Raw genomic sequence first — 12452 nt, forward strand, 5'->3', positions numbered from 1 at the left:
GGGGCAAAAAAGTATTTAGTCAGCCACCAATTGTGCAAGTTCTCCCACTTAAAAAGATGAGAGAGACATGTAATTTTCATCATAGCTACACTTCAACTATGACAGACAAAATGAGAAAACAAAATCCAAAAAATCACATTGTAGGATTTTTAATGAATTTATTTGCAAATTATGGTGGAAAATAAGTATTTGGTCACCTACAAACAAGCAAGATTTCTGGCTCTCACAGACCTGTAACTTCTTCTTTAAGAGGCTCCTCTGTCCTCCACTCGTTACCTGTATTAATGGCACCTGTTTGAACTTGTTATCAGTATAAAAGACACCTGTCCACAACCTCAAACAGTCACACTCCAAACTCCACTATGGCCAAAAGAGCTGTCAAAGGACACCAGAAACAAAATTGTAGACCTGCACCAGCCTGGGAAGACTGAATCTGCAATGGGTAAGCAGCTTGGTTTGAATAAATCAACTGTGGGAGCAATTATTAGGAAATGGAAGACATACAAGACCACTGATAATCTCCCTCAATCAAGGGCTCCACGCAAGATCTCACCCTGTGGGGTCAAAATGATCACAAGAACTGTGAGCAAAAATCCCAGAACCACACAGGGGGACCTAGTGAATGACCTGCAGAGAGCTGGGACCAAAGTAACAAAACCTACAATCAGTAACACACTACGCCGCCAGGGACTCAAATCCTGCAGTGCCAGACGTGTCCCCCTGCTTAAGCCAGTACATGTCCAGGCCCGTCTGAAGTTTGCTAGAGAGCATTTGGATGATCCAGAAGAAGATTGGGAGAATGTCATATGGTCAGATGAAACCAAAATAGAACTTTTTTGGTAAAAACTCAACTCGTTGTGTTTGGAGGACAAAGAATGCTGAGTTGCCTCCAAAGAACACCATACCTACTGTGACGTAGAAGTCCGTCACTGGCCGCGGGCAGCATTTGGTTCTTTAACGCACACACATATTCATCACTCCTCCCTGCGCCATTATACCATAAGTTAACAATGTGGGTCGACACACAATTTAACTTCTGTCTTGGTATATGCATTTCACACTTGTCAATGTTCATATTTGAGAGATACAATAATTATTATACTTATCAATGTTGTGGATGGGCGCATTGTTTGTTTGTTCTGTTCCTCTCTCTCCATCTCTGTAGCTTCCGGGTATGCTGGAAAAGGACCCGAGCTAAGGGAATTGGGTTGGCTTTATAGTGCCTGTCTCAAATGGCTCATTAATGCATATGGGCATATTGAAAGATATTGTCAGTAGTGATGTAATGTTGTAAATGTTATGTTGTGATATTGTTTAAAACCGTGTTGCAATGTATATCCTTTAGTATGTTTAGTTCATGGAAAATGTAGGTTTGTATTGTTAATTGATTAATTAATTAGGGTTAATTGTTCTGAGGGGAGGGGTTAGCCCTATAAAAGGAGCCTCTCTCCAGTCTCTAAGAGGCATTTTTTGGATTGAGCTGTGGATGGGGCAGCATTGTTTTTAAGCTGTCCCATAAGGTAGATGTTGATGGCAGTACTGTTGTTTTTTGTTCCGGAATCACTTGTAAATAAACACCTTTGCACAGAAGAACTTTTGCGGCTCCGCCATCTTTTTATTTTGATAGAGGTTATGTTATCCAGTTTAGCCTTCTGGCCTACTCTACGTGACACCTACTGTGAAGCATGGGGGTGGAAACATCATGCTTTGGCGCTGTTTTTCTGCAAAGGGACCAGGATGACTGATCCGTGTAAAGGAAAGAATGAATGGGGCCGTGTATCGTGAGATTTTGAGTGAAAACCTCCTTCCATCAGCAAGGGCATTGAAGATGAAACGTGGCTGGGTCTTTCAGCATGACAACGATCCCAAACACACCGCCCGGGCAACGAAGGAGTGCCTTCGTAAGAAGCATTTCAAGGGCCTGGAGTGACCTGGCCAGTCTCCAGATCTCAATCCCATAGAAAATATTTGGAGGGAGTTGAAAGTCCATGTTGCCCAGCAACAGCCCCAAAACATCACTGCTCTAGAGGAGATCTACATGGAGGAATGGGCCAAAATACCAGCAACAGTGTGTGAAAACCTTGTAAAGACTTACAGAAAACGTTTGACCTCTGTAATTGCCAACAAAGGGTATATAACAAAGTATTGAGATAAACTTTTGTTATTGACCAAATACTTATTTTCCACCATAATTTGCAAACAAATTCATAAAAAATACTACAATGTGATTTTCTGGAGAAAAAAAATCTCATTTTGTCTGTCATATTTGAAGTGTACCTATGATTAAAATTACAGGCCTCTCTCATCTTTTTATTTGGGAGAACTTGCACAATTCACAATTGGTGGCTGACTAAATGCTTTTTTGCCCCACTGTATATCACAATGTTCTTGCTAAATATGGACCATTTGAGAAGTTCATGGGGCTGGTTTGCGCTCTACGTGGGTACATAAACTGGAGACAAAATATTATTAAAACAAAATCTACAAGGGGGGATATCAAACCATCACTTTCCAGGCTACTGATTACAATAGAAATACATTCAGACATCATGAATTGGAAAATAATAACATACATATGGGAAAAAAAATCATATATTTAATTCACTAATTTATATGAAAAAACACAGAACATAAATATAACATATACTACATATTTAAAGCATTAATATGTTGAAGAGATTAGACTTTTTGTCTTAGGGACATCTTATACAGGGCAGCTTTCCAACCCTGTGGAGGTAGAGTACGGGCTGCACAAACCCAGAGATCACACTGATGCTGAAACAAATGGACATTCCTGAAAAAAACACTACATTTGTAAAGTAATTGTGTGTCAGTGCCATCAATGCCAGTGGAAGTTGAGACACCAAAGCATACACCAGGATAATCAAAATTATCTTAAAGGCCTTCATCTTAATGCTGTTTGTCCCCTCCCTGTCCCCATCCCCCGGCCCTGGACATTTCAGAGCCCGGAGAACTGAGAGGCAGCAGAATGACATCAGAGAGAAATAGATCATTGACTGGACAAAGACAGAGTAGAAGAACACTGGTGAAAGATTCTCAAACAAAGATAAACAGCATGACCCAAGAACCATCAGCCAGACAACACCACAACACCCCACCCTGTATCTCAGGGGTTTGTACTTCAGGAAGACCACAGGGTGGACCACTGCCAGGTAGCGCTCCACACAGATACAGCACTGGAACAGGGGACGACCGGTGTTAAAGAAACCATAAGAAAATGCTCCAAGATATGTAAGTGCAGTTGTGGGTATGTGCATGTTGACAAGGACAAAGACAGAAAACAGGCAGTAGAGGACATCCAACACGGCCAGGTTGAGAGAGAAGAAGTCTGAGGCCATTGTCCCTCCCACTCCAGTCAGTATCAGCCACAGGACGTAGACATTGGTAGTGAGACCCAGGATGAGGTTGATTGTATAGGAGGCAGTGTAGATGGATATGATTTGTGCATAGAGAGGAGCTACTGAAGAACTGTTTGTCATTGAGATGTTCATGTCTTCACCTTCTGTACTGGTGTGATGGGCTTCAGTATTCTACAACAATAAAGAGGTTTCACGAGGATTTGTTCTGTTGTAATGCAGCAGTAAAACATGAATTAATCAATCGTGAATCAATCAAAGGAACCAAGGTTGGGTTCAATTCCATTTCAACTCATTCAATTAGAAAATGCATCAATACCAGCACACAATAGGTGACTTTGGGTCCTTGAAAAGCACCATATAAAAAACATGTATTATTATTAATAAAATGACATGTTATTGAATTTACTCACTCAATGTCTTTTTGAAAACCTCTAATGATATTATCTAATTGATCAAATCTAGCATATATTCTCATTGGTTCTTAAATCAGAGATTATGTCAGAGACAATATGAACCAACCTGAATAGACGGTGTTCTCTTCTTGTCTGAAGGTGAAGGTGTGACATTAGGTTGACAAGCTGAAACAGGAGTGCAGACATTAACACACCCTCACTCAGTCTCTCAGTGAATTTGTTTTGCATCATCTGTTGCCCTGGTGGGTGGAGATTTCACTTTAGGACCAATAGAAAGGAAAATGACCTTGCCCACTCCCTCCCAACGTCACTGCCTCCTCCCTCCCTTCCCTCAACCACAACCACACCCTCAGCCACTCCCACCAATACACGTGTGTTGCTGCCAATCACTTCACTAGATGGATCACATCTTACATGCAAATGTTTTCCACTGGTTATGACAACACTAAGTGATGTTTAGTGTGGTTGAAGAGAATATGCTGTGCTGTGTAGAATGTGTTGTGGATGGATAGGGCCCTGAGTTTTTCCAGAACAGGTCAAAAAGTCAAATAAAACTACAAGATCTAGTTACACAACATGGTGGTCAGTGCAGAAGTATTCAATGCCAATTTTATGACAACATTATATCAGGGACCTCCTTGATGTATTTCATCTCATCAACCCAACAATATTTGGGCTGTCCAGAGCCCTGGATTGAACCTGGGTCTGTAGTGACACCTCGAGCACTGGGATGCAGTGTCTTGGGAGGCCTGGGAAACTACTATTTTGAATGGGTATTAAATCTTTGGATTTACAAGGAGATTAAAACATACCTGTGTGTCTACAGCATGTAGCATTAGACATACTATGTGTAGCATGGAAAAGGGCTGTGATGAAAAATAGTTGTTATGTTAAACTTTCCAAGTCAACCTTTGTCTGCAAGCCTTATCAGTTCTATGTTATAATTATAATATTATAGCAATCTTAAACCAACACCCATAGTGACCTCGACAATGTATTAAAATCTCCTGGTGTTCTATAACAGCTAACGCATTTGGTTGACAGTTGCGATGTCCTGCGTTAAAGGCTAAGCTCATTCATGTTGTGCCATAGGACATGCCAAATTAGAGCAGGGCTGTCAAACTCGATTCCTGAAGGGAAATATGTCTGCCGGTTTTAGTTTTTAGTTATTTAACTTCTCTAGGGTAGGGGGCAGCATTGGTAATTTTGGATGAAAAGCCATAAAAGCTAGAATATGCATATATATATGCATTAGTAGATTAGGATAGAAAACACTCTGACGTTTCTAAAACTGTTTGAATGATGTCTGTGAGTATAACAGAACTCATACGGCATGCATAAACCTGAGAATAAATCCAACCAGAAAGTGGGAAATCTGAGATTTGTGGTTTTTCAACTCTTTGAATATCGAATACTTCCTAAGGCTTCCACTAGATGTCAACAGTCTTTAGGACCTTGTTTGCAATTCTACAGACAAAGGAATTCTCCTGTTGGAACATTATTGAAGATGTATGTTAAAAACATCCTAAAGATTGATTATATACATCATTTGACATATTTCTACGGACTGTAACGGAACTTTTTGACTTTTCGTCTGCACCTAGTGATCGCGCCTCATGAATGTTGATTACTGGGCTAAATGCGCGAACAAAAAGGAGGTATTTGGACATAAATGATGGACATTATCAAACGAAACAAACATTTATTGTGGTACTGGGATTTCCTGGGAGTGCATTCTGATGAAGATCATCAAAGGTAAGTGAATATTTTTAATGCTATTTCTGACTTCTGTTGACTACACAACATGGCGGATATCTGTTTGGGTTGTTTGGGCTCTGAGCGCTGTACTCAGATTATTGCATGGTGTGCTTTTTCCGTAAAGTTTTTTTTAAATCTGACACAGCGGTTGCATTAAGGAGAAGGGGATCTAAAATACAGTTGTATCTTTTAGCAATGTTTATTATGATTATTTCTGTAAATGTATGTGGCTCTCTGCAAAATCACTGGATGTTTTGGAACTACTGAACATTACGCGCCAATGTAAACTCAGATTTTTGGATATAAATATTAACTTTACCGAACAAAACATACATGTATTGTGTAACATGAATTCCTATGAGTGTCATCTGATGAAGATCATCAAAGGTTAGTGATTAATTTTATCTCTATTTCTGCTTTTTGTGACTCCTCTCTTTGGCTGGAAAAATGCCTGTTTTTCTGTGACTTGGCTCTGACCTAGCATAATCGTTTGGTGTGCTTTCGTCGTAAAGCCTTTTTGAAATCGGACACTGTGGTTGGATTTACAACAAGTGTATCTTTCAAATTGTGTAAAATACTTGTATGTTTGAGGAATTTTAATTATGGGATTTCTGTTGTTTTGAATTTGGCGCCCTGCAGTTTCACTGGCTGTTGGCGAGGTGGGACGCTACCGTCCCACATACCCTAGTGAGGTTAACCTGAAATGGATAACTGGTGATAGTTGTCTCCTCTTTTCAAGGTTGTTTTGCGATTGTGTCTCTCCTTTGAACCACACATGGATGTAGTCTATAGATGTACATCTACAGACTACATCCATGTATCAAATACATGCCTACATACCTGTTTAGCATCACTATGAAGGTGGTTTGAAATGTGGCTTGAAATATCTAATTTTGTGTGTTATTTTGGATTTTAAGTCTGCAGGAAAAATAACACTTACCCCAATAGACATGCCACCAGGGGTCTTTTCACATTCACTAAATCCAGAATAAATAAAATATTGAGTCTACCCTATTATATTTCTATGGTTGTGCCACCTCTCACTCACTGGCCCCTGAGGTAACAGGGTAGTTTCCCAGCCCTGTAGAGGTTGAGGAGTGGCTGTACCAACCCAGAGAACACAAGTAGTAACATCAAGAGGGCATCGAGCAGGCAGAACACTTCAGCTCTGATGCAGTCTTACAGCAGGTAAATGACAGCTGTGGGAAGGTTGTTGATCAACATCATGGCCATGATGACTGAGACGACTGTGAACACTTTCGTCTTCATGGCTTTCATCCATTCTTTCTCCCTCTTCCCTCCTCCATCTCTACCCGCCCCGGCCTGGGGAGCTTCAGGACACAGAGGATGGAGAGGCTGAAGAATAGATTGACCAATAGGAAAAGCTGGATGTAGGTGAGGAGGCAGTGGATGGGGAGCTGAGGTGCGTAGAGATAAACAGCCCTCCCTGTGAACATCAGCATGACCCCTCAGGCCCCAGCCTACCCAACCCACCCTGTACCTTAAGGGTTTGTACTTCAGGTAGAACACAGGGTGGACAACCACCAGGCAGCGCTCCACACAGATGCTGCACTGGAACACAGGACGGTTGAAGAGGAGAAGAAAAATGATGATGCGTCGGCTACCAGAATGAACAGGCATTATACGATCTCTTTCGACGGCCTTTTATTGTCCCCAGCACAAGGTGTACCTGTGTAATAGTACTCATGTTTAATCAGCTTATTGATATGCCACACCTATCAGGTTGGCAAATGAGAAATGCTCAATAACAGGGATGTAAAGAAATGTATACAGAATGTATACAGAGAAATATAGTCTTGGATCTTTTATTTCTGGGATCAACAGTATAACCCTCCCGTGGTCCTGGGGTCAGGGTGACCCAGGCCCTGTGTGTGGGGGGCTCCCCTTTCTGTGCTCTGCGCTCGCGGGTCAGAGTGACCCAGGCCCTGTGTGTGGAGGGCTGGAGCTCTTGCGCTGGCGGGTCAGAGCGACCCTGTCAGCCACTGGAGAGGCGTGTGGCGTGGAGCGTAGTAGAGTGTCTGCGAGTGTGGCGAGGCTGTGCTCTTGGCTCCCCGCTCTGCGCTCTGGGCTCACCGCTGCAAGCCGCTACACAGGTCCGGACGTGCCTCGCCGTGTGCTAGAGAGCAGCCGAGTGTTAGAGTCGCGCTCTTGCGCTCCTGAGTCAGAGCGACCCTGCCAGCAACTGGCGAGGCGTGTGGCGTCGAGCGTAGTAGAGTGTCTGCGAGTGTGGCGAGGCTGTGCTCTGGGCTCACCGCTCTGCGCTCTGCGCTCTGGGCTCTGGGCTCTGCGCTCATGGGTCAGAGCGACCCAGCCGGCCGCTGCACAGGTCCGGACGTGCTCCGCCGTGTGCTAGAGAGCAGCCAAGTGTTGTAGTTGCGCTCGTGGCTCAGAGCGACCCTGCCAGCCACTGGCGTCGAGCGTAGTAGAGTGTCTGCGAGTGTGGCGAGGCTGTGCTCTGGGCTCCCCGCTCTGCGCTCTGGGCTCTGGGCTCTGCTCTCATGGGTCAGAGCGCCCAGCCGGCCGCTGCACAGGTCTGGACGTGCTCCGCCGCGTGCTAGAGAGCAGCCGAGTGTTGTAGTTGCGCCCTGCGCTCTGCGGGTCAGAGCGACCCAGCCAGCCGCTGCACAGGTCAGGACGTGCTCAGCCGTGTGCTAGAGAGCAGCCGAGTGTTCTCGTTGCGCCCTGCGCTCTGCGGGTCAGCGCGACCCAGGCCCTGTGTTTCCAGGGCTGGCGCTCTGCTCTCTGCGCTCTGCGAGTCAGAGGGACCCTGTCAGCCACTGGCGAGGCGTCTGCCGCGGAGCGTACTAGAGCGTCGTGGGTCAGAGCGACCCTGCCAGCCGCTACACAGGTCCGGACGTGCTCCGTCGTCGTGTGCTAGAGTGACAGCCGAGTGTTCTCGTTGCTCGGCTGGGGTGGGTCGACTGCACACGGCTACACAGGAGCGCGCAAGCGAGCCTCAAGCATTTTCGGGTCTCGGTCTCCCGCAGTAAGCCGGCCCGGCCGGCCCTACGTAGAGAGGATACTAATATTGTCAGCGGCACCCACCCGCGCACACCCGCACACACCCGCACGCACCCGCACACACCCGCACACACGCACACACACACAAAGTGACTTGGCACCCGTGCCAAGTGCGCTCTTGCCCGCAGCTCAGCGGACCCGATCATTGGAGCCGAGCGGCCATGGCCGCGCGTTTTACGGCCGCGCAGGTTCTAGAACAGATCTTGTCCAGCGTGGACCAAGAAGACTACTCAGATTGCCAGGAGGAGGAGGAGAAGGAAGAGGTTTCGGAAGACGAAGACGGGGAGGAATACAACCCCCGAGCGCCGTGAGGTCGACGATGCCTCTTCTCCCTCTTCTGAGGGAGAGCAGCCCGAGGAACAGCCGCCCGAGGACGAGCACGAGGACGAGCGCGAGGACCGCGGCGAGGAAGAGATCTCCTCGGCCCCGGACCAACGGGAGCCGCCGTTGCTGTCGAAAAGCGGCAAAATCGAGTGGCCGCCGCGGGGCCCTCGCCATCTGCCACGTCGGGCCGGACCAGACTCCGGGCCCCACGGCCTATGCCGCGACACAGGCCCGCGACATCGCGTCCGCCTTCCACCTGTTTGTCACACCGGCGATAGAAAGGATAATTGTGGAAATGACGAACCTGCACGGGGCCAGAAAATACGGCGACGGCTGGCGACCCATGGACGCCACGGACCTGCGCGCCTACGTAGGGCTGCTGATCCTAGCGGGCGTCTACAGGTCCCGGGGCGAGGCCGCGTGGGACGCCGAGAGCGGCAGGACCGTGTTCCGAGCCACCATGCCGCTCAAGGTCTTTCACAGGTACTCGAGGCTGCTGCGATTCGACGACCGCCAGTCGAGACCCGCCAGACTCGCCACGGACAAACTCGCGGCCATACGGGAGGTCTGGGACCTGTGGGAGGCGCGGCTGCCGGCCCTCTACAACCCGGGGCCCGACGTGACGGTGGACGAGCAACTGGTCCCGTTCAGAGGTACTGTGCTTGTGATTGCGCTTCTTGCGCTTGCTTCGTGTGTGTGTGTGTGTGTGTGTGCGCGCGCGCACGTGCTTACATGTCTATGCAGAGAGGCGGTGCTGCCGTAGCAGCGGCACAAGCAGCGGCTGTAGCAGCGCTGGCAGCGTGTGTAACACAAAAGTTGGCCCTTGTGTCTTGTCCCCTTTCCAAAAGGCCGCTGTCCTTTCCGTCAGTACATCCCCAGCAAGCCGGCCAAATACGGCATCAAGTCGTGGGTGGCCTGCGACGCCAAGTCCAGCTACGCTTGGAAGATGCAAGTGTACACCGGCAAGGCGGCCGGCGGAGGCCCCGAGAAGAACCAGGGGATGCGCGTCGTCCTCGATCTGACAACGGGCCTGAGCGGTCGCAACGTCACCTGCGACAACTTCTTCACCTCCTACGACCTGGGCCAGCGGCTCCTCGAGAGGAACCTCACCATGGTGGGCACGGTGAGAAAGAACAAGGCCGAGCTCCCGCCCGCGCTGCTCCAGTCCAGGGGCAGACAGGTCCTGTCCTCCAGGTTCGCCTTCACGCCGACCGCCACTCTGGTGTCCTACCTGGCAAAGAGAAACAAGAACGTGCTACTCTTGAGCACGCTGCACACAGAGGGCCACGTCAGCGATCGCCGCGACAGGAAGCCGGCCCTCATCCTAGACTACAACTGCAACAAGGGCGGCGTGGACAACCTAGACAAGGTGGTGGGCACCTACAGCTGCAGACGGATGACTGCCCGCTGGCCCCTGGTCGTCTTCCACAACATCCTCGACGTGTCCTCCTACAACGCCTTTGTCATATGGCGAGAGATCAAGCCCGACTGGATGCCTGGCAAGCGGAACAAGCGCAGGGTGTTCCTCGAGCAGCTGGGAAAGGCACTCGTGAAGCCGCTGATCCAAAGAAGGCAGCATCTGCCCCGCACCGAAGCGGCGTCAGCCCTTGTCAAAGTCCTACAGAGTGCTACGGCTACGGCGGCGGCGGCGGCGGCTGCGGCGCCTCGTGATCAACAGCGCCAGGGCCCCGCCGCTGACACGGCCGCTGCCCCGCTCGTTGCCCCGGCCACCGGGGCAAGTAAGAGGAAGAGGTGTCAGCTCTGCCCACCCAAGAAGGACTCCAGGACACACACGGTGTGCTGCAGGTGTAAGAAATACATCTGCAAAGGCTGTTCACACGCCTACTGTCACACTTGCGCACATTGGGCCTTTAGCCAGGACGGGACAGGGTGACCCGGAGGACAAGGGGACTAGACACAATACCAGGACAACGGGAGGGTTAAATTGGTTTAAATGTAATTTCTCTCAATTAAGTCACTTCTCTTCTATATCATGGGAAAAGATCTTCCTAACAACAGAGAGAGATAGAGGGAGAGCGAGAGAGACAGAGATACAGAGAGAGAGATACAGAGAGAGGGAGAGCGAGAGAGAGAGAGAGAGAGAGAGAGAGAGGGAGAGGGAAAGAGAGAGAGAGAGAGAGAGAGAGAGAGAGAGGGAGAGAGAGAGAGAGAGAGAGAGATAGAGAGAGAGAGTCTGTACCCATGGGGAGGGGAAACAAAAACAAGGAAGTGGAAAATAATTAGAAGAGTTAAAAGACAGGAATGAATCAGGCTGAATAGAACCCTATTTCACAATTAGTGGACTACATTTCACCAGGGCTCCCCCGCTCCACCCCTAGCTCCCACCCTACCTCCCTCTCTCCCTCCCTTACCAGGAACCACACATTTAGACAGCGCACCTAAACACATGTTGCTCCCGTCTGTAAACTGATGCAGCCCATCACTCTCAGCCTCCCCCACCAAGACACCTGTGTTTCCCCGGTCTCATCACCTCACTAGATGGAACACACCTGACATGCAAATGTTTTCCACTGATTATGACAACAACAAGTGATGTTTAGTATGGTTGCAGAAGTATTCAATGTTGTTTAATTCCATTTCATGACACCAGAATAGTGGGAACTGATCATTGAATTTAAGAAGAGGAATATTGAAATATTATTATTTTATTTGTTATTGTAATTATGACAATACGCGTACATATTCTTTATTTATCCTCTTTAAAACAGACAGACAGGGAGCTCCTTAATATGTATGTATTTAATCTCATCAACCCAACAACATTTACAATCTAACTTTCACCAGAATACAATGTAAAAGCTTGGTACCAGTCTGTTTCTGCATTAGCCAGCTGAATGGTGTGTCTCTCTGCCAATAACATATCACCAGGTCTTTTAACACACGGGTACATTATGGCCAGGATTCAATTCCAAGCTGTGCTATATCCCGCTTGACATTTCCAAGTTGAGCCAACATCGGAAGAGTTTATCTCTGAATGCCATATCAGTGAATGCGGTTCCATTGCCTTTAAAAGCTGCATTGTCTACAAGCGCTATTGTTTTGAATCCCGGCCTATATATCACAATAGTTTTGCTACATATGGACGATTTGAGTAGTACTTGGGCTGGTTTACACTCTGTGTGGGTACATAAACTGCAGACCCAACATTATCTACACAGAATGTATAGAGTTGGAAATCAAACCATCACATTCTAGGCTACTGATTAAATTGGAAATACATTTCAACATTATGAATTGGAAAACAATAAAATACATTTTGAATAATATCATACATTTAAATTCAAAAATTCAAATGAAATATAAAGATATACTGTATAAGACATTTTTAAAGCACTAATGCGTTTAACAGATTTAGACTTTTTGTCTTAGAGACCTCTGATACAGGGCAGCTTCCCAACCCTGTGGAGGTAGAGGAGGGGCTGCACAAACCCAAAGATTACAATAAACCAGAAACAAATTGACATGCCTAAAGAAAAGTCTATGTAGGGAATGTAACTTTTAATCGATAACACCA

At 47.3% G+C, this 12452-nt stretch overlaps 1 protein-coding gene across 1 annotated transcript; it reads left to right on the plus strand.

The window, feature by feature from the left end:
- Positions 1–8912: 8912 nt before the first annotated feature.
- LOC118941544 (piggyBac transposable element-derived protein 4-like) lies at positions 8913–10811 on the plus strand. The gene is made up of 2 exons (XM_036955480.1): positions 8913–9570; positions 9766–10811. The coding sequence occupies exons 1-2, from the start codon at positions 8913–8915 to the stop codon at positions 10809–10811; spliced, it is 1704 nt and encodes a 567-aa protein (XP_036811375.1).
- The last annotated feature ends 1641 nt before the right edge of the window (positions 10812–12452 follow it).

Source organism: Oncorhynchus mykiss, chromosome 19 (genome assembly GCF_013265735.2).
Source record: "Oncorhynchus mykiss isolate Arlee chromosome 19, USDA_OmykA_1.1, whole genome shotgun sequence".
NCBI lineage: Eukaryota > Metazoa > Chordata > Actinopteri > Salmoniformes > Salmonidae > Oncorhynchus > Oncorhynchus mykiss.